Source organism: Rhinolophus sinicus, chromosome 14 (assembly GCF_057876585.1).
Source record: "Rhinolophus sinicus isolate RSI-liver-muscle chromosome 14, RSI-T2T, whole genome shotgun sequence".
Lineage (NCBI taxonomy): Eukaryota > Metazoa > Chordata > Mammalia > Chiroptera > Rhinolophidae > Rhinolophus > Rhinolophus sinicus.
This window is the reverse complement of record NC_142514.1, coordinates 153,738,476-153,761,703: the sequence shown is the minus strand read 5'-3', so window position 1 is coordinate 153,761,703 and position 23,228 is coordinate 153,738,476. Positions and strand designations below refer to the sequence as shown.

General features: G+C 37.9%; 1 protein-coding gene and 1 long non-coding RNA gene across 2 annotated transcripts in view; one reads left to right on the top strand and one right to left on the bottom strand.

The window, feature by feature from the left end:
- The window catches only part of TSG101 (tumor susceptibility 101), a 31,070-nt gene extending 17,488 nt beyond the window's left edge, over window positions 1-13,582 (top strand). The window contains exons 7-10 of the mRNA XM_019714959.3: window positions 2,621-2,712; window positions 10,515-10,717; window positions 11,806-12,045; window positions 13,247-13,582. Of these exons, the coding sequence (XP_019570518.1) occupies window positions 2,621-2,712; window positions 10,515-10,717; window positions 11,806-12,045; window positions 13,247-13,336 (625 nt within the window). The 3' untranslated portion in view covers window positions 13,337-13,582. The remainder of the gene's footprint in view (window positions 1-2,620; window positions 2,713-10,514; window positions 10,718-11,805; window positions 12,046-13,246) is intronic.
- On the bottom strand, window positions 12,039-18,062 carry LOC148755872 (uncharacterized). The gene is made up of 4 exons (XR_016018772.1): window positions 17,223-18,062; window positions 16,405-16,518; window positions 15,761-15,884; window positions 12,039-13,079 (listed from the first exon to the last, which is right to left on the bottom strand). It is a non-coding gene; the product is annotated as an uncharacterized LOC148755872 (long non-coding RNA).
- Between the last annotated feature and the right edge of the window lie 5,166 nt (window positions 18,063-23,228).

The window sequence follows — 23,228 nt, the reverse complement described above, 5'->3', positions numbered from 1 at the left end:
ATAGGTTACCTATATATATCGCGCAGGATCTTATAAGTTAAATTTGGCAAACTTATTTATTTCTGGGCCTTTCTTAATTTCAAGGACTAGCTTTCTAGGTAGTAAACATTCTGTCACATTAGAAAGGTAAGTAGAGACTTGATGAACATCTGTCAGGGACAATAGAGAAAGATTGCTACGATTATATAAGCAGGATGTAAGTTTTAGATTTCTTGAGGCCCTTAATTTTCTGATTAAGTTCTAGAAATGGAATCCTGTCTGAAGCATTGAAATTATAAGCCTTTGTAGTTAATAGTTGCTAGTAAGCAGAACTTTGGACATGTAGGGAATGGATGTTGGAAGTATAATAAGGAAATGGACTTCTGAACAGTAAAGCCGTTTCAAAGAAACTTGTACATAAAAAATGAAGGCTGAAGATACTGACAAAAATGTAAATCTTACTTATCTTACATAACCATAAAAGTCTTTTGTGTGGTTATTTGTAAGAAGTTCCTTTTTGAGCCAGCTATTCTTCAAAGATTTGATGTGTTGTTTTTTGTTTTTGTTTTCTGTGAAACGTGACTTTTAATCTCAAAATGTAACATGCTAATGAGTTGTTAAGCATAACGATCCAAATTGCCACCTCTGTCTTTCTGTATATAAAAGGTCTTGGCAGAAGAGCCTCAGAACCTCTTTCTCTTCTCTGTTTGTCCTAAAGGAGAAATGATAAGTCATTGACTGAAGAAGAATCTTTATCGTAAAGCAATGAATACAACAGTCTTGATTCTTGCTCTGGAAAGTTGGACTAGGTGATCTCTAAGGCCCCTTCCAAATTAGGTCTTTTCCGAGTTTTATGTAGCACGTGCAGCACACATACAAGGAAACTGAAAGGTTATAGCAAGAATTCTTGTTCCCATTTCAGTATGTGTGCTGGCGAGCATGTATTAAGATTATTAGGAAATAGTTCCTGATATCAGAAAAGACAGAAAGTGGTAAGTGCTGTGATAAATAAACAGCTTTAAAGGAGAGGTCACATCTGGTTTGGAGGTGGGAGCTTATAGATAGCTTCATAAATACAAGAACTGGTTTATAAAGAATACCTTAAAGAAGAAATTTAGGTGTTTAGAGGGTGAGAGAGCAGCAAAGAGTAATAACATTTTATAACTGAGGGGAAACTTACCAATTATCAAGTGCAACCCACTCATTTTATGTATGAGCAAAGGTATGAAAGCCAAAAAAAAAAATAACAGGAAAAAATAGGGATTTAGTTTGGCTGAAAAATATAAGGTGATGAATAGGGAAATTGAAGAGAATAAAGGTGCCACTTTCATAGTTTTTACAGATCTCCCTAAAACCCTCCCTGATCTCCTTGGGCTGGTATTGATTTTCTACTTTACACCTCCTGAACTTTTGTTTAGCATTTGTTATTTCCTTTATCCTATCTGGATGGTATATAGGGATCTTGCTTTATTTTGATTGTTAGTATCTTGAGGAAGAGATGGATTCATATCAGCTTCTACCTCAAGCTCTTAGGGCACAGTGCCTTCAGTATAATAAATAGTAAATATTGAAGGGATACGTGAAGGAAAGGGAACATAAGAGTGTTGGAAATTCTTTTTTAAATACACTTAGGTCAAAAAGAGCTCTAAAAATTTGGAAAGGATTTACTAGTTAGGGCAAATTGCTTAATAACGTACAAAGACAGAAAATAGTACAGTAGTTCCCCGTTATCCGTGGTTTCCCTTTCTGCAGTTTCAGTTACCCACTGTTAGACGCAGTCCAAAAATATTAAATGGAAAATTTCAGAAATTAAGAATTCCTAAGTTTTCCGTTGCGTACCATCCTGAGTACCATGATTAAATCTTGCGCCATATCACTCCACCTCGCCCAGGCTATGAATCGTCCCTTTGTCCAGTGGATCCACGTTGTATAAGCTCCCTGCCCATGGGTCACTTAGTAGCCGTCTTGGTTAACAGATGGACTGTTGTGATATTGCAGTGCTTGTGTTCAAGTCGCCCTTATTTTACTTAATAATGGCTCCACAGCACAAGAGTAGTGACGCTGACCGTTTGTCAGGATATTGTAAATGATACTTATGAACCAGTGTGGGATAGGAAATAAGAGGACAGTTCCTTCCAACTCTGATATGAATACATGAATAACAAACTTTCCATAGAATGAGAACAAAATTTTTTAAACTTTATTTTAAAGAGTATTTTCAGATCACATATTCACAAAGGTTATCAATGAACCCCAAGTAAAAATTAAATAGTATCATTTCCCTATATGTTAGGAAATCAGAGTGAAAATGTTCTCTCAGAAAATATTTGTTGCTTCCAGTTCTGATACTGTTGAACTGCCCTTAGAAACACTCAAGTTGCTTTCTGCTGCTGTGAGGGTGACCCTCAAATAACCAGGGCCAAGCAAGAGTATTTTAACCGTTCACTTTGAGAGTAAATCCAGTGTCGTTAATGGAATTTCTATAGAACCTTGCCTAAATAGACACCTGTAGCTTTAAAACTATAAAGTCATTAACTGGTAAAACAATGACATGCCAAGCTTAACTTCCTGTGTGGGGTTCTTAAAGATCCTGTAGTGTTGGGTCATCTTAACATTTAATGTTTTCTGTTCTTCTCTTTAGTGGTTACCCAGGCTGTCCTTACCCAACTGGTGGTCCGTATCCCGCCACAACAAGTTCCCAGTACCCTTCCCAGCCTCCTGTGACCACTGTTGGTGAGTAGCCTTCAAAACTGTATTTCTCCACATAAGGAAAGTAAGAGTCTTCTGTTGTGAAAAGTGCATTTCACTTTTTTTAATTAAATAAATTTGACATGTAACGTTGTGTACGTTTAATGTGTACAGCGTGTTACTTTGATACGTCTATATATTATGATTGCCATTATAGCAATGTTACATTGCATAATTATAATACAATATAGTCTATATTCATTATACTGCACATTCCATCTCTGGCTTATTTACTACTCATTACAAATTTGTACCCTTAAACACCGTCAGTCTTACTTACCTCCCTATTCCCGCAGTTCACCTTTATATTGAAATGTTAGATTACTCTTCCTTCCTAGAGGAAAAACTCTTAATGGCCACTGTCCTAGAATCTAAAACTTGAAGGGATTTATCATCATGTTAATGAGGCTTCCATCAGGGCATAAAAATAAATCTGATGGACTCTTACTATTCTTTCCTGTGTATAACATATTTTTACTCATGAACCTTGTATGGGTTGAACTATTAACTGATACTTAGTTTTTTCTAGCCTGGTTGTATGTAAAAACAGATGAGCATCTTTAGGAGAAGAAGGCACCACTGGGTAATATGAGTGGGTCAAGTAAGACAAATTATTGTGGATCAATAGTACTTGCTTTTTTGTGTTGCTTACTAGACTTGCCTAAAATGTAATAATACTTTAAGCAAATAGAATATTTCTTCAACTAAGAAGAACATATGCAGCACAGGAACTTGAGTTTAATTCATGTGATTTTGTCTAAAAGTAAAAGATGCAGCCTTAATTATTGGGTTATCATATGGTATGACATACCCAACAGTACACAATCTGGCCTCCATTCTTTACTAGAAACGTATGAAGGATAACCCCTAGAGTTAAAGCCAATACTTATACAGAATTTCTCTTGGAAAACCTTCCCAAGTACTGTATATCTCAACACTCTTATGTTCCCTTTCCTTCACGTATCCCTTCAATATTTACTATTATACTGAAGGCACTGTGCCTTAAGAGCTTGAGGTAGGAGCTGATATGAATCCATCTCTTCCTCAAGATACTAACATATGAAAGGAAGGAGAAGCTGATTCATTTGGCTTCCTGTGGTTATTCCAATAGGATACCTTTAACATTGTACCATGTTTCCCCAAAAATAAGACCTAACCGGAAAATAAGCCCTAGCATGATTTTTCAGGATGACATCCCCTGAACATAAGCCCTAATGCGTCTTTTGGAGAAAAACTTAATATAAGACCCGGTCTTATTTTCGGGGAAACACAGTGGATTCCTAAGTTATTCTCTTTCACAAAATAATTTTAAGGCATGACTTTGATTCTCACCCATTTTTCGAAGGATGGAATTTTACTGTCCTTCAGATTAATTGACCTTTGTGCTTACACCTGTCAGTAGCAGCTTTCATCTTTTATGATTATGATAGTTGAATGATTTTATTTTCATTTCTTTTTTGAAGTAGTTACTACTTTTGTGTCCTATTTTAATAAGGTCCTATGTACTTACTTCCACTTTTGAAAACTTGATTTTTTTTATGTAAACTAATTTAAATCCTTTCTTTGTAGTGCGTGTTTAAGAATTGTAAACCTATGATGGCTTTCTTTAAACTTTTTCTTGTGGTTATAGAAACTTTCTAGAGCTTAAATAAAGAATATTGCTCTGATAGTGTTTAAAAAGATAAATTGAGATGTCCTGATTCTTTGGAAGAAAGTTCCATAGCCTGCACTGCGCCTGGCAGTACTATTATAAGCTTACATATTCAGACTATAAATAAAAGCCTTTGTAAGCAACTTAACAAATTTGCTTGGTTTGAGTTTAATAGCATGAATCAAAATGCCGATAGTTGTTTAAGATGTTCTTCCTACTTCAGAGATTGACCAGTTTTTTGTTGTTGTTTTTATTATAAAAGGAAATAATATGAGCTTGATCTAGTGATCACATGGGCTTGATCCAGTTTCTGAGTAGATGTGCAGTAAGCGCATGGTTGTGATTGCTTAGGCACCATAGATTGCTGTCGCATAAATGCCAGACCAAAGACTAGTATGTGGGTCTGAGAAGGTAACGTCCAGAAGTGAAAATGCTGGGCGGTTATTCACTTTTGCTGATTAGAAGTGAGGTCAGAAAAGTTACTGTTTAGTTAATTTATATTTTACTTTGGGGTTACCATGGATTCTCTAATATAAATGAGCTCCTTTTTGACTTATAGGAAGTAGTGATCACTGTTAAAAGCTAAATAAAACTGATAGTCTTAAGTGTTTAAAGATGGCTTAAAATCAGGCATTGTATACTAGTGCACTTTGAAGATGATTCAAATGGAATTACCAGGTCATTGGTAGGGTATTGGTTTCCTAATAGTAGAAAATTTGTCTTGTTTCCTTAGGAAATAAGCTTAGTGATCGGATCCTGACATTTAAATGCTTTGCTTAGGACTGTTTCTCAAAATCTGTTACCTTTTCAATTACTACGAATCTGGAATTGTAGAAGGGCACTTGTGAAATCTGACTCTGTGGGTAAAGGTCAGTGTGTGGGGACTTGAGGGATGCCTGTTTGCCACAAACTCTTCTTAACCCAGGGCTCATTACAGCGGATATAAAGAATATTAAAGTTTCTCTTAAGACATTGTAGGGAAAAAAATTTTTTTTGTTTGAGATGTGATCCAGAAGATGAGAATCTTCCACCAATTTTTTTTTGTTTATATACAGAGTTTCTTAAAATGTCAGGGTTCATTGAATTTTGAACTTAAATCTGGGTTGTTGTTTTTTATGGCATATTTCAGATCTTAATTACAGTTCTCTCCTTTTTAGAAAGTAGATGGATTTAAAGTGTCGAAATAAGCTGTATAATAAGGTCTGTGGGATAAAGGAAAGGATTAGGCCTAATCTCGGCATTTCTAACCTCCTTGGGGTGAACTGTGACCTTTGCAGACAGCCAGGCAACTGCTGCCTCATCTTGGTTCCTGTTCTGAGTGTCACCGGCTTTAGCTGGAGACTTATTTGCAAGGACTTATTTGGGGCTCTGAGGTGGCATTTTCCTTTAACATATTTTATCTAAGAGAAACGGAATGTAAATTCCAGGATTTAAATGTGTGTTTTTAAAAATGGGGATTTGAAATTTTAGTGTAAGTATAACTTGATCCATTTTAATGTAATCATTTTAACAAAGTTCATTGATGTGTTTGTGTGTGAAAAATCCAGGCTAGTTATAAGAAGATCCTTAAGCCTTTATTAGTTCAGGTAACTTCTACACAGATCAATGAACACTTTAATTGCTGCATATGATTGACCACACATTTGAATGTCTCACTATATTCATATCATTTGGGTCTCCAATCTCTGGGAGAAACATTGTCCTGTCTCATAGGAACCATAATAAAATTTCAGGTAGAATATGATAAGCCAAGTTCTTTTAAAAACAAGTTTTAAAATTCCCTAATATAGCTTTATAAAGTAAGGACTTAATGAGAGATACCATCTTTACTAGTCATTATTTTGAAAATTAGCCTTTTTGCTCTTTTAAGGACTTAATAAATTAGTACAATGTAAGAAACTAGAGGTTTTGATTTGGCCTAAAATCTGTCCAAATTAACAGCTGTCTTTAGGTTACATTGTATCTGTGAAAGTTTATCATGAAGTAAGAGTTAACTGTGGTATGTTCTATTTTGTATATTTAGTAAGGAAGGAAAAATGTTACCTTTTCACACATCCTCATTTGAGGTACACTGACTTACTGGACAGATTGCCATGAATGTCAGGATTCCTGATTAGGTGAGAAAACACCCTCAGTTACTAAAGACCTGTAAAGCTTGAGAAGTTCATAAGACCACGCTCACTTCTGATACCAGTGACCACCCTCAGGTCAGATAATTCTCTAGGATTCACAGAACTTACTGAAAGCTGTTATATTCATAGTTATGACTTAGTACATAACTAAGAATACAGATTAAAACTAGCTCAGGGAAGACACACATGGGCAGTCCAGAAAGTTCCAAGCATAGGATTTCTAGTTGTCCTCTCCCAGTGGAGTCGTTATATGTAGAGTATTGCCAAGCAAGGAAGCTTTCCCAAGCCTTGATGTCCAGAGTTTTTCGTGGGGCTTGGTCACAGATGGGAGACTACACTTGTGGCTGACCTTTCATCTCCAGCCCCACTGGTGTTGAGCTGTTACTGCATGGCCCAAAGCCCCTACCACAGATCACACTGTTAGACTATCTGGGGTGGCTCAAGGCCCCCAAATAAACAGCAGGACAGTCCAGGGGCTTAGCGATCTCCCCAGCAGCCAGGGGTAAAGGCCAGGCCTCTCTTTGGGTAGGTAGATTCTTTACTGCACAGGACCAAACTATGAGGTATTTTGTTTGAACTTTAAAAAAATACCCCAGAGTACAAAAAAGGCCTGTTTTTCAAAGTTTGGCTTTACCCAAAACTTCCTACAAGATCCTGTAATTCCAAGATGAGAAGGGCAGCGTGGGGCACTGGCAAAGGAGTGTACAGTTCCCTAATATCGGAGAGGTCACCACTCATGTTACAAGCCAGGAATCGCTGGGCATCCTATACTGTGCAGTTTGGGGGGAGGGAGGTTTGCAATAGAGAACAGGCTGGAAACTTAATTGGTCTGTATAGCAAAAGGGGAAGGTTGTTACAGAAACAACTTTTCCCCTGTATTAAGTTGTTTCAATAAAATTTTCTCATATTTATAATTGCAGTTTGCATTTTTTTTCTAATCTTTTGAACTTGTTGTGAGAAACCAAAATAATAGTTTTCACCTCCCTGGCAAAAATGGCAAGTCAGAGATTGAATTATGGGACGATTTCCTGGTAAAAATTGGCTGTCCCATTGGGGACCAGAACAGTGTCTTTAAAGAATTTGACTCCAGTAGGGCTTAGCACTAAACTGTGGTAGCTATTTAGGCAGAATTAAATGGAAACAGCGATAGTGTTGAAATCTGTGATGTTGACTGTTTCATTTTTCAACACCCTTTCCCATACATGCCCCTTTGAGATGATAGAGCTTTAGAAGTTTGGTCTTCTGACTTTCAGGTAGTAGAGATGTTGATTTGATCTTTCATTTGGTTTAATACTAATCATTTATCTTGCAGCTTACCTATATTTGTAAGCAATTTCAATAATTACTTCCTCTCCATCCCAGCATAAAGTAAAAGGAAGGAAGTTTCCAAAACCACATCCTAAAGACGGGGAACAATCTAGGACTTCAGGGTGCCTTGCTCCAGGACTCCTCCTAGGTCATCACTGCTCTGTTGGTTTCAAGAAATCATTCAGCAATTTGCCGCTCGTGAGTTTAGTGTTGAGGAAGGATAATGAGGATTATACAGCCCCTCCCTTTGGAAAAGTTAGATTTTTAAACTGATAAATACAGTAAGAACTGTTAAGAAAGCAGATTCTATTTGTTGTGTTGGTGTTTGAGGAATTAGTTACGGTTGATAGAGGAAGGATCATTCGTAGAGGTTAGCCGTAACCATATTGAATGATAGACGATGGACTGCGATACTCAAGATCATTAAACATGTTAAGTTCAGAATGATTAGAGTTTGTTAATGGAAGAGGTAGAGATGGTTATGGAAAAAAGCGTGACCATCTAGCAGGTAGTTAGAGCCGCCAGTCATTTGCAGGCTTTTCAGGAAGTTTGCCTTTCCTAGGTTCTGATTAGCATAACGTAAGTGTTGTAGCAAATGTGGACCAAAATTTTAGGATGATACGGGATGTGATAACAGGGCCAGCAAGTAGTTTACAGCAGCAACAAAATATCTGCTTTAAAAAAAAATCACAGATGGGTTACAGCAGTGTTTCCTAACCTCCTTTTCTTTATCACACCCCTCAGGAGCCTTTTTAGACATTTCTTATTCATCCCGGCCATGAACTGTTAATACCATAGATTATACTGTATATCTCTTGATGTACTGTATGTACGTCTCCACTTTATAAAGAGAGCACGAGTGTATGTAACCCCCTGAGAGTCCGTTTGCATGCACTGTAGGAGCAGTGTCACACCCAGAGAATGTGAGGAGAGAGCTGCGCGGAAGCCTGGACTAGAACTCTAGAACTCGTAGGTAGCACTGGAGAGAATGGTTTCAGGTTATCCAAGATTTGGGGCCAAGAACAGAGGTGAATAAATGGAGCTTTCCATAGCCAAGACACAGCTTAACCAGAGAACCAGAACAAAGGCAGAATAGGAAAAGCAGTCACTCTGAGACTAATTCAAATCTGGAAGAAAGCAAGCTGTCTTCCTGAGAAAAGTTAATACTTCTGAAGGGTGAGGAGTCAGGCACCTAATTAAAGGGGTTTGGATTCTTGTTCTAGGGAGAGAAAGAGAGTGTAAGTCTCCCATCTGATGGCTTCAGTCTTCTTTGAAGATGTTCAGAGGATTTTTTGCCTTTGTGGAAAGAAGGTACAAGAGTGCATAGAGCTTAAAGAAAGAATGAAAAGGATTGAGGCTTTGGGTTAGGTTATGGCAGGCGAGGCCTTTGGGGATCTGACGGACAGTGAGCGAGGCTGCCTTGGTTGGCAGCCTGCGTACAGCCTGAGGGCTGGATATGGAGTCGGGCTGAGGGAGATGCTGACCAGACACAGGAGCAGTGCAAGGTGTGAGAGGGAATGAGTGGAGATGCGGTGAATGCGGGGAGGTTGCTGGTATCTATGGGGGGCAGACAGGAAAATGATAAGACAGCTTTACTAATCCGGAGTGACCAGACCAGTTTATGAAATGCAGGAGTTGTGATCAGATAGCACCCGGAAGAGCACGTGTGGCGTTCGGACAGCAGTTCCTTTTACAAACAGTACCTCAGGGCCAGGAAGGGGCTTGTAATGGATGCGAACATGAGTGGTGAGAGTTTGGGGACATTTTTACAAACAGATTAAAGGGGATTTTTTTCCCCCTGATGAGTGGAACTCACTGTAAAGGTGATCAAAATTTTAAGCTCAAAGTGGAAGTATTCTGTTAGTCTGTATTCATTGTAGGCAATAAAGGTTAAATGTACTTACAGTAATTCCTCACATGGTATTCCATCAGCCATATTTATACATTTGCTGAGTAAGGACCCTAACTGAAGAACGTTGATTGTCCTAAAAAGTATTCATACATGTGTTAATGGGAGGACCTTTTGAAGACAATGTCTGAAATGGATCTGAAATGTGGAAGGAAATTATGTAAGACACTGATTAGGAAAGCGCATTTGGAAGAGAATAGTAAAGAATCTGAAAATAAGTTTGTCTGCTGGTGAACTTTTTGGATGTCATTCTGTTTTGCTCATCTTTCTGATAAAGAGTAAAGGAGTAAAACCTTGCAGAAGGGAATACTTATTACTGTACAATCATTTAGAGAAACTCTGCCTGTTCTCTGTTCTCTTACTGGCCTCTACAGTGGGTTCCTGTCGCCTTCAGCTTTGCAAGGAAACCTGAGAATGGACTTGACCAAATTCATGTTTCTCCTTGGTATAAATTTGTTGTTCCATTTGTTGGAGATTTAGGAATAATTGTAATCTGTAAGGACATAGCGTCTGCTTTATTGAGAAAATAGTTAATAGTTTGGGCTATACGTAAAGAAAGCAGGTAAATATGAATTACTAGTAATCTCTTACAGGGAAAGTATTTCTGAATCAACTCAGATTTTAATTTTATTTTTGATGAAATTGTGACATTTAACATACAATATTTCTTCCCTCCCACTTTGAAAGTGTCAGCTCATACTTTGTCCTGTTTTCTGAAGGTTTCTGTGAAAGCAGTAGCAAGAGCTTGGGAAGTAAAGGGTTTTTTGTTTTGTTTTTTCATCTGCAGGTCCCAGTAGGGATGGCACAATCAGTGAGGACACCATCCGAGCTTCTCTCATCTCAGCGGTCAGTGACAAACTAAGATGGCGGATGAAGGAGGAAATGGATCGCGCCCAGGCAGAGCTCAATGCCTTGAAACGAACAGAGGAAGACCTGAAAAAAGGTCACCAGAAACTGGAAGAGATGGTTACACGTTTAGATCAAGAAGTAGTAAGTAACTCATTGAAAATTAGTTGCTATTTTTAGATTGAATTGTAGGCAAGGCCAAGTTCTGTGTGTACCTTGGTTACAGTGGTCATTGTGGATATATTAATAGAGTTCTGAAAATTAAACATGTCTTTAAGCATGTGAATGTAGCTTCTCTATAGCTTTGTTTAAAATGGAGCCTATGTGTGGAATTGGTTGGTCTTTGGTTGGGAGGTGGATGGTATTTAGTGCATTTTTGCTTGCACCTTCACTCTGGGGGATGCTGTTTTGACCCAAAGGAATACTGTTTTTTGATGCTTGATATTGCCAGACAGTTACCAGGAAATAAGAATTTTAGAGAGCTCTAAGCCATGGTAAAGATCTGCAGACCTTGCTTGCAGATCTCAGGGTCAATTCTTTTTGTTTCCAAATGTCTTGTGAGCTATATTCAAAGTGTCTTCATTGAGCCCTTCTAACTTAATAATGCAGAGATATATGGGTGACTTAAGAGCTACAAATAAACGTAGTGTTTGCAACCGTTAGCTCTACGCTTTCTCACATTTTTATCAGGCTGCTGTGCCCCGAGGAGTCAGTGTGGGTCAGCCCTGTGCTTTTGTTCAATGATGAAGTGGAGGCGCTGGCATAATGTGACATCTTGTGATTGGTGTTCAGGGTTTAGGGTTCTCTGTGTTGAATCCTCTGTATAGACTGGGGCTAGTTAGTCCTTGGTGGCAGATGCCCACTTGTTTAGAAGAAAGCCTTCTTTTATGATTTTCATGTAAGGAACCTCCCGGTGGAAAGTATCTTGCCTGGCGGCTTAGTTTGCAATGTCGTTTGTCAGTGATAAGTGACAAGCTTCTCACTGCCACTGAAAGTGTTCAGCTCTGGGCATTCCCAACGTTCCTGTTTTCCCTCAGCATACTAGATCACACCTTTTCCTCTGCCTTTGACCAAGTGTGCTATTTGAAACATTAATCTCATCCATGAGTGTTTACACATAGCTTTTTTATTAGTAAGGCTGTTTCTGTGAAGTTGAGTTGTAGATGTCTGGCAAGCAGATAATTATGTACAATTAATATAAAATCATCATGCTGGGACTGTTCTGTTTACAGGCTGAGGTTGATAAAAACATAGAACTTTTGAGAAAGAAGGATGAAGAACTCAGCTCTGCTCTGGAGAAAATGGAAAATCAGTCGGAAAACAATGACATTGATGAAGTTATCATTCCCACAGCCCCACTGTACAAACAGATCCTAAATCTGTACGCAGAGGAAAATGCTATTGAAGACACTATCTTCTACCTGGGAGAAGCCCTGAGGCGGGGAGTCATAGACCTAGACGTCTTCCTAAAGGTATGTCTTCCTCATCTGCTTTCCAGGATTGGGGAGCCTGTGTTTTAAAGGCACTGACCTTGAAAAGCACAAACCAAGAGGGTTTTTCTAGGATGAGGGTTAAAGTTCTTCACCTTCTCAAAAGAAAGTGAGGTGCTCGTATATGACTGTAAGCAGTGTCCTCTCACCTCCAGAGGGCTCAGGGTCTGTCTTGGAGGACGGGGAGAAAAGTGGGCTTGTGGGTGCAGGGCCCCTCTCCCAGGCAGCACCAAGCTGAGTGGGTCAGGAGGTACAGTCAGATTTCCATTGGTTCTTTCAGGTCATAGCCTCTAAACTGAGATCACTAACTGCCCCATCCCCATTGTTTTTCTGCTAATTTTGGTAGAGTTCCATAATTTTAAGACCTGTTTTCCCATATCAAACAGCCCTGCAAAGTATCGGGCTGCCCAGCTGGTACTGGAGCACTTCTGAATGAAGATTGTTTCAGGCTTAATGCTATTGTACAGACATGAAGGAAAGATCCAGTAGGCCCAGTCTGGTGACTGGTCTGGTGGGTGTGAAGAGCATGGTTTTAGGAATAGCAGCCGCCCTGTGGGTGTGCAGTGCAGCCGCTCCTGGGGCTTCAGTGTACATGCGAGGCTGGTTGGGTCACTTGCAGCTCTTGTCTGTATCACTATGACAGAGGCCAAACCACTCTTGGACCTTGTGTAAGCACATGAATGGCTGGGTACAAACCAGAGACCCAAGAAAGGACCTCCTTTCTACACTCCCCTGCTTGGGCAGCGTAGCCTAGGGAAGGTGCATGTGGAGAGGAGAGACGTGTGTGTTATGCGCTGGCCTTGTGACGTGCATCCCCACCCTTCCTAGCCAATGAGGAGTCATAGTTACCAGAGTTTTCTGTAACTGTTGTTAGGATCACAGTACAAGTTTCCCTGGCATCTTGACGGTCTCAAGATGTAGCTCAGCCGGCAGTGGTGGTGCTGGTGCTTTCCTTGTGAAGTCAGCCTTTAGGAGGTCTCAGATTTCCTTCCTTAACACGGTTTGCCAGCATCAACCTGTTGGAGTTTAAAAAGCCACATGTAATGAAGGGCGGGTTCCAAAGGAAGGTTCAAACAAAGTTTAGGATTCTTAGATCCCATTCAGGTTACAGACTGTCTGATACTTCCGGCCTGGGCCTGGGCCAAAGCCTTTCTAAACTGTTGAAACCTTTCCCCCCTCCCAGCACGTACGTCTTCTGTCCCGGAAACAGTTCCAGCTGAGGGCACTAATGCAAAAAGCCAGAAAGACTGCTGGTCTCAGTGACCTCTACTGACTCCTCTGGTACCAGCTGGAGGTCGGACTCTCCTTGACGCATTCTTCTCTTCTTTTCTCTGATCAGTAGGTGCCCAGAATAAGTTATTGCAGTTTATCATTCAAGTGTAAAATATTTTGAATCAATAATATATTTTCTGTTTTCTTTTGGTAAAGACTGGCTTTTATTAATGCACTTTCTATCCTCTGTAAACTTTTTTGTGCTGAATGTTGGGACTGACTATGCTAAATAAAATTTGTTGCATAATTTTTCTCTTCTTTATTTAACATCTTTAGGAAAAATCCATGAAACCTTAATAAGAAACCCAGCTTTTAATTTAGCAAGCAAAACAATATCCATTATAAGTTGAATTTTGCTTTTTTTATTCTATAGCATATAAAGTGAATTCTGTTTAATATGGGATATACAAATAGAGATCTAAATTTTGAAATAACTGAAATTGAGGAATGTGACTTTTTCTGTGAAAGGTCTTGGGTTGTATCCTACCTACCAGTCCCTACCTAGGTTTGTTTCCTTTCTAGACCTGACTGAACCATAACTGTTTTCATCAAGAAAAATGGAGCAAAGTGGCAAATGGCCAAGCAAATGGCCATACCTGAGAACTTAGGTTAACTAGGCAAGATGGTCTGGCCACAACTAAGGAGGAAGGTACGGTGTATTGCTCTAGCCTCCCTGCTTTTACCGTAATTTGAAGGCAGTCTTCCTGGCAAGTGATTCTGTAGCCAAGTTCGTGACCACAAAATGAGCTGTACTGTCCTGCAGAGCTCATCTAGAAGAACAGAATTTCCTCTATCAAATGGAAGAGTTGGAAGGTTGATGAGGTTGTAAAGTAATGAACTTTCTAATTTGAGATGTTCTAAGATATCTAGAGAGCTAGGCAGCCTACTCCATAGTTCTCCCAAGGAAAAGCTTAGTCTCAGTTGTACCGAGGGGTTTATACACTTTAGATCTTTTCTTAAAAAATCCATTTGTAAATATCAGAATAAAAACTAGCAAATTCAAATAAAGGTTTAATTTTGTGTTAGGGTTCGAACTGCCATTTAGAGTTATTTTTGTGATGCATACTTTTATTTTTACATTGTAGAGGAAGTCCAACTTTTTATAACATAAATTCATGTAGGCATCAGTTAGCCAGGACGAAAGCAGCAGCATATGCTTGAAAAGAATCAGAATTTCTAGAACACAATAAACACCTATCAGTGTTGCCAGTTGGACCAAATGGCAAGTACTTCCATACATACCAGGTAAGTACTGGTACATCAGAAGTACCAAAACATCTTTGATGCAGTCACTTAGAAATTGTAAAAAATAAGTATCATCCAACAATCTGGATGCTAAATAAAACAGCTGGAAGGCTAAATAGAGTCACTCTTCCCCTTCTCCTTTTTCCAAGTTTTAGGAATTTGAGTTTATTCAAAAGTGTGATATATATAATCCTATAACTACTATCATCTTCGATAACTTCAGAATGGTAGCTTTAAGCAACTTGAAAGCTTGAGCTCCTGAATTTCCCAAAGAGTGTCTGCACTCTTTTTCAAACAAGCCTCCTCCTCAGGGGTCAGCTTTACCTTTGTGAGGTCTGCAATACCATTCCCTCCCAGGACACAAGGAGCACTGAGGAATACTCCATAAAGGCCCTAAAAGTAAAAACCTGGAAATTAATCCTTTTTCTTTCCCACTTCTAATAAAGGTCTGAAATATAAGAAATATAGTTGCTGGGTGAATGAGTATTTAATAGATTTGTATAAGAACTGTGGCAGAAAAACAGACCAAGACAGAACAATTTAAAACCTATGATTATACATGTTCATTGTTCACATTCAGAACCATCTTTCCACAAAGGCCCAGCCTCTTGCCGTGTTTGTTGGGACCCGCCCTCCTTTTCCTATCTCCTTACCCCAAACTACTTCCTATCAGCACCACTTCAAAATTTCTGTACTTTATTCCCAATGGTTTAATTCCATTTCTTTCTAACCTCTCCCATTCAGACCAGCAGAAGGAGCCTCCTCAGGCTCCAAATCCCCCCCACCAGGAGTCTAACTGCTAATGCTGGTGTGACTAGTGCTTCTTTCTTAGGTCTATCACTTAAGTCATTGGACATCGTTGGAACTGTTAGAGAACAACTCAAAATGTAGCAAGACCTACCCACTGTGCTTCCCAATGTTACTAGATATTTGTAGAGTTAAAGATGCAGAAAGGATTACTTCTATCTAGTTGAACATAAGAAACACCCCACTAAGCCATGACAAAGAGCTACAAAGATAAGTCTCTCCTGCCACCCCACACCCCCTCCCTCTTGTCTCTTCAGCAGCAACAAAGAACAGAGAGGTACTTTACAAGATCAACCTCAAAAATGAATTGTCCCTGTTCAATGTTTTACCCCGTTTTATGTTAATGTTAAATTTTCAAACATGAACATCCTACCTTACTTAGAGTGGAAACTGGATGCACTCTCCTAAGATTCTTCAAAATACTTTCCATTATATCAGCTACAGACAGGGCAACACCCCAAACAGTACATCCTTTCTTGTTGAGCATCTCATAGCCACTGTGGAGTTAGACGAAATCATGAACATAAGAAGTTTGGAAGAAATACTGGTCCCTGAACGTCCATTTTGTGGGAACCTGTCTGAAAATGCCTGAACAAGACTGAAATGTTTCCATCAATAATTTCTCCTAGATACTTCTTACAGGGGTTGGTTATTTAAGGTAAACAGAGTTAGGAGGCTAAGCCAGAGATCCAGAAACAACGAAATCCATTTTACCACTAACAGTAGACTATAGCAACGGTTTAAAAAACTACGTTGTCAGTCAACAGTGAGTGCCTCCCAGGTGGGAGACACTGGGTCGGACTCAGCACTGAGGGAAACAGACGCAGACCCTCACTGCCTAGAATTTATCACCTGGTGAATGTGATCACATTAAAATAAAAGGAGAAGTGCTAATGAAAGAAAAGAACGGGAAATACGACAACATACATATACTGTAGGGACCTCATCTCATCCCTCTGGCAGAATTCAGGCTCACTAACTTCCAAGGTACTGACAAGACAAAAACGAACGTATTACCTGACGGCGACTTCGTGAACACTTCCCACTGCTCAGGATCCTCATCGGTTCCTGTATCTGAGTTCAGATCCTTCAGAGGGACCCCAGCAATGCTCACTGCACGCCACACAGGAACTAAGAGAAAGACACTAAAAAATCTGTTACACGGTAACAAGATTTTTAAAAAAATCTTAGCAAAACTTGTCACTGCCCAGAGCAGTTTTCAACTTAGAATGTTCAGCAGGACTGTCAAACACGTCAGATGTCTAAGTCCCAGCTCGTATCTGCTCACCAAACTCTTCAGGGATGGGCCCACAATTCTGTCATCTTGGCAGAAATTCTCCAAGAAGGAGACAGTTTTAAACTCAACTATAGATAAATTTTAACTTTTATTACTTCGAGTCCTTTTCTATAGCTGGGGTTTATATTAGATTTCACAGGTTCTTAACCAAAAGAAACTAAGAAAAAAGGATTACTATGGCTATATTACCGCTCTCCTCTCCCCTTTAATTTTTTCCAGTTAATATAAGGAATTCATATTACTTAAATTACAATACTCACTTTTATGAACTAGAGTGGCCCAAGTTAAATATAAACTATATCATGTTACTTAGTGCTGTATTAAGAAAGTCTATAATCTTAACTATCCATATATAGGACTGTAGTAACATTCACTTTTTTCAAATTTCTGAGTATTTCTGGTAGATTATTATAAAACTAATGAGCCCTTTCTCCCCACCCAAGAGATATTTTACTTTATGATTAAATAGCTATACGATCAATACATTCTAAATATGTTTCAGAGAGTGTACATGGCTCAGTGATGCTTTTATGCTTACCACTTGAGTCTCCATGCTCTCCAAGGACCAACCCATGACAGCTTTCAGAGTGGATACCAAGCCTCTGCCCAATCAAGAAACGGAAATGGGCAGTGTCTACGTTAACAACCACTTCCAATAACATGGTTTTTGGGAAATGCAGTCAACTTCCAGGCTACATAAGTTAAAATATCCACTGAAAAGAAAAAAATTCATGTCAGAAAATGTTCTCATTTAAAATGATACATTTTTTTTCAGATTTATCTAAAATTGGTAAAATATATATGTATGTGTGTAGATAGATAGATAGATAGATAGATAGATAGATAGATAGATAGATAGATAACTGGTAAATCTTATGTTTTGTGGGGGGAAAACATGGTTCTCTATCCAACTCCAGCTATACTACAATTTCAACAATACCCATAGAAATAATTTATTAAAAAAACTTTTTTGTTGCTACGTTGCATACCTATTGTGCAGAAACAGTAGGTTCACTACATAAAAATTTTTGAGAAACATCAGTACTCTCTTCTCAAGTCTTTTAATTTTTCTCAGAGAACAACCCATTTAGAGCAAAAAGCTTAGTTAAGGGGAACAGAGAGAAGAAGTATAGATAGAATATAATTGTCTGGCAAAACATAATCAGGCCTTAGTCCCAGGAGGCAAGGGCAAAGTTTTTGGCATAGTCTGATGTTTTAGGTGTATGAACTAATAATTTAAACGCCATTAGCTTTATCAGAATTTTTTCTTACTGAATTTAAAAAGTGGTAACTATTAGCCAAAAGAAGAGCAGTGTAGTTATAGTAACAGCAAACAAAATAGAATTTTCAACAACAAAAAAGCATTGATAGGGATAAACAGAGGTACTACATAATATATGAGACAATCCAACAATATATAATAATCATGAACTTAGATTCAACTCATAAAATAGTCTCAAAATATATGAAGGAAAACTGCGAATTGCAAGGTGGTTTTGATTCATAATCATAGTGGACAATTACAACACATAATACCTTTACTGGGAATTGTTATAGATCAGTAATAAATTAAAAATCAGTAATATAGTAAAACTAAACGAAATTGATAAGTGTGATTGAATATATAGAGAAAGATCATCATGCCCAGTAAAGTCCATTCCGCTCCCCCCCAAAAAAAACAAACATTTACACTTTCTATTGGCTGTGTCAGAAAATAAGCCTTAACATATTTGAAAGAACTGATGTTAAGTCCGTTTCTCTGATCTCAACTGAGCTAAGTTAGACCACAATAAAACATATTTTAAATGTTTCAAAGTGAAAAATGTACTCTTAAATGACTGTTAGAGAAAATAAAACTAGGAATTAACAAAATATTTAGAATTGAATGACAACATACAAAACCAAAAATAAAAAACTAGTAAATATATATTCTTAAACACATTTCTTAAAACAAAGATTAAAAATCAATGGCAAAGATGTATTGATCACAAAGTAAAGGGAAGTAAAGATAAGAGCAGACAGTAGTATGATAAAAAAAAAAGTGTCTACAAAATAGAAAGCAAATTCTTAGGGAAGGGGAGACTGATCAATTAGAAAATGACTAGGCAAAATGAGGGCAGGGTGGGGGAAGGGCTGTGTCCCAAACAAATAATATTAGGAAACAGGAGAGGTAACCACAGATACAGTAGAGGTTTAGAAAGTCATAAAATATGAAACACATGCCAGTACATTTGAAAACTTGGATGAAATGGACAACTCTAGAAAACTTCCTATAATGACTTAAGAAGAAATGGAAAATTTGAATAAACATATATTCATGAACTTCTAGCAAAAATCTATCCCTTCACCATTTCAAACTGTTTTACAGATGAGTTTTATCAAAGCTTGAAGGAACAGTTTATTCTTACACATCCTATTTTATTAGATTACAGGAAAAAGATTTTGGTGGGGGTAATAAAACCCTACCTAATACCAAAACTGAGCAAAGACCACATGAAAAATAATAAACCCATGTCAGTTATTTACATAGATACATAAGTACTAAAGTAGTAGCAAATATAATTAAATGGGTTTTTAAAAAAATACTTCATGACCCAGAAATGCAAAGATGGTTCAATGTCAGATATTTTCTAAAATACTTTAATTCCATTCACATAACTTTTATTACAGTAATTGTTATAATTGTTTTATCCATTATTATAGTTAATCTCTTACTGTTCCTAATTTATAAATTAAACTTTATCATAGGTATGTACATACACTCAGCCCTCTGTATCCTTGGGTTTCACATTTGTGGATTCAACCAACCATGGATTGAAAACAGTAGTTTCGATCCATGGTTGGGAAACCACAGATGCGGAGGGCTGACCGACAGTATACATTGTTTTACACCATTTTATAAAAAGGACTTGAGCATCTTCAGATTTTGGTATCCGAGGAGGGTCTTGGAAATAATCCTCCGTGGATACCAAGGAATGACTGTATAGGAAAAACAGTACATAGAGGGTTTGGTACTATCCATGGTTTTAGGCATCCACTGATGGACTTGGAACATATTCCTGGTGGATAAGGGGGGACGACTGTATATTTACAGACAACATGATCTTGTATGTAGAAAATTCTAAAAATCTACTAACATATTAGAACTAATGAGTTCAGCAAAATAAGACACAAGATTAACATACAGAAGTCAACTACATCTCTATATACTTACAATGTACAGTCCAAAAATAAAATTAAGAAAAAAATTGTATTCACCATCTCATCCAAAATAATAAATATACGAATTTAGGAATAAATTTAAGAAGGAAAGAGTAAGATATGTACACTGAAAACTACAAAAACAATTGCTAAAGGAAACTGGAGAAGACCTCAATAAGTTGGAAAGACATCCTATGGGCATCAATGGGAAGACTTTAAATATTATTAAGATGGAAATACTACCAAAAGTTGTCTACAGATTCAATGTACTCCTTGTCAGAATCTCTGCAGAGTTTTTTGCATAAGTTGACAAGCTAATTCTAAAATTCATGTGGAAATGCAAAGGACTCAGAAGGGCCAAAACAATCTTGAAAATGAAAGTTAGAGGACTTAACATCTCCTGATTCCAGAACTCACCACACAGCCTAAATAACACTATGGATGATCTTCATGATATATTATCAAGTTTAAAAAAAGAAGAAAATGGAGAAAAGTGTACATACAAACACATTATAAACAATAAAATAAAGTTTTAAATGGTTACCTATGAAGAGATGGAAGCTATAGGAAAAAGGGGACAGAGACAGAAGCTAGAATAACTTCTTTGAATAATTCTTGTTCTGTAGATTTGATGTAAATCTAGGGCCATGTAAGTATTTTATAAAATTATGAAACAAAATTTAATTTTAATATCAAAATTTTAAAACTTAACCATATACTCGGTTTTGGCCTACTCGCAGAGAAAAACTATTTCAAATGACCTTAAAATACAGTAATTTGAATAGGCCAGCCTAGATTTCTGAGTTCCGGACTCAATCAGCTCCCTGTTTGATATTTCCTCTTGAATGTCTTTTCACATTGTCTCCAATGTAACGTGTCCCAAATGGAAACCTTGATTTTCTCCCCTAAACCCAACACTCCCTCGTACTTCCCTCACTGACTCCACCTCCTTGAAAGCATCCCAACCCAGGTAAATGGAACCACCACACAATCAGTTGCTCAAAGAAAAAATCTAGAAGTCATTTTTGCTTTCTCTCTGTCCCTCACTACACATAATCTATCAGCAGTTCTGCATATTGTATCTCCACAGTATATCTTGAATTTTCCCACTTTGTGCCTGTACCAGTGAGGAGCCTAGTACAATTTTGGAGAGTCAGGCAGTAAACTAGTGTTACATTCACTTCTGCACCCTGAATAATCTGGAAACAGCTCAGATATGAAAGCCTTTAGAATATAAACCTTGAAACTCATATGATTAAGCATATTCTCTTTTCATACACACCAGTGTTTAAGGAAATCTTCATAATGGAATATACACACTGATTACAACTGCAAAATCCATGTTACAGGAACAAAACAGGAAATGATCCTGGTTATATTGGTAGTTTATAATTTAAAACTCATTAAATTAGTTTTTCTACCAAGTTACTAAAACCATCCCTCCCAAAAAGACCCACAAAATTCTTCACTGAACAGTTAAAATACAGCCGACCTGGACTGGAAACAATGATCAGTTTGCAGCAGGGACTGTACTAGATAATACTGGAAATCATGGGACACGTTGCGATGGACTAAATGAAGGCATGTTCTCCTTTCACCTGGCCTGCGCCTGCTGTGATAATCACTGGACGGGAGTTGGCAGTGACAAGATAATCTGGGGAAGGATTTGATTAGAAAATAGATTATGGGAGAAAACAGCTGACATTTAAGCACACATTTCCTGTTCAGTTCAATCACTACACTATGTTTACTCAAGATTGGGTTCCGTTAGATCTTCTGCCTTGCCCATAGCACTCTTTTAACTTCAGGAAATTAGTATTAAGTTTTCCTTGTATATATTTTAAAAACTCCTCCTAATACACCTTTTGTATTTTATTGAGTAAGATGTTGAAATGTACTTAAGTCTGGTAAATGAGAATGTTTACTTAGATGTGAAAAGACCCTTGAACAGGGAGATCTTAGTTCTTCATTTCTTCAAATAATTATCTCCTGGGTCCCAAGTAAATAAAGTACAGCAGGTAAGAGCTTAGGCTTTTGAGTCAAATAGAACTGGGTTCAAAACCCTTATGCCATCACTTCTATTTAGCCTCCATTTGCAGGTGCATCGTCTGTAAACCAGAGTTCTAAGGATTAAATAATATATGTAAAGTGCTTAGTCAGTGTCTGTCACAAACTTAGCGACCAATTAATGACAACTATCGTAATAACTACTATTACTGCTGCTCCCAGGAACTCAGTATAGAGCAGAAGGAAACCTTTTAAACAACTGAAGTATAATCTAATGAAATAAAAAACATGTGGGAGTACAGGGTAGGGAGCAACCAGCATTATCTATAAAAACTGGGGAAGTCTTACAAAGGAAAATAAAGACATGATATTCTTAGATATTCATGTAGTATTAGAATATTTATAGTATTTAACTATGACATTAACCTTTGCTAGAAACACTATGTGGCATTTTCACGAAAGGGCTGCCATGCTGAAGATCCATTGTCTCACCCATCATTTTGCCTTCATCAACATCCACAAAGGCAAGTTCGTCACTCAAGCCCTAAAAGACATTGTTAGTCAAGGGATGGGTGGGGTGGGAGGGAGAGAAAGAAAATTCTTATACTGGCCATCCATACCTATCTTACGAATTATTAGAAGACACAGTAAATTTATTCAACAGTTCATCTGATACAAAAGTCACACACACACACACACAAAAGTCATATAAGTGACAAACAGGGAAGTTTCAGCTCACCATTAGGGAAACAAAACCAGAAACCATTTGATAAAGAGAACAGTCTCGGTAGGGAGTGAACGTCTCTTCAATTTTAGCTGAGACTACGTGATAAAGCAGGGATTCTGTGGAAGAAAGTTCTCACTGGACTGTGAGCGCCTTGAACATAGGGCGTCTTATTCATCTCCACTCCCCTAGTGATTAGCGTCTATTTGGCACATAGGAGCTCAAGAAGTTTTTGTGTAATTCAAGTATAAGGCCACTTCTAACTAGAATTTTTAATTTTTACTTTTCAGTTAGAGTTGACATTCAATATTAGTTTCAGATGTACAGCAACATGGTCAGACATTTATATAATTTACGAAGTGATCCCCCCAACTAGTCTAGTACCTACTAGTCGGGCACATACATACCGTGGTTGTTGCAATATTATTGACTATATTCTCTGTGCTGTACTTCACATCCTCTTGACCGTTCTGTAGCCACCAATTTGTACTTCTTAATCCTTTCACCCTTTGCACCCAGGCCCCCAACATCCCTCCCTTCTGGCAATCATCAGTCTGTTTTTTGTATCTCTGAGTCTGTGTTTTATTCTGTTCTTTAGATTCCACACATAAG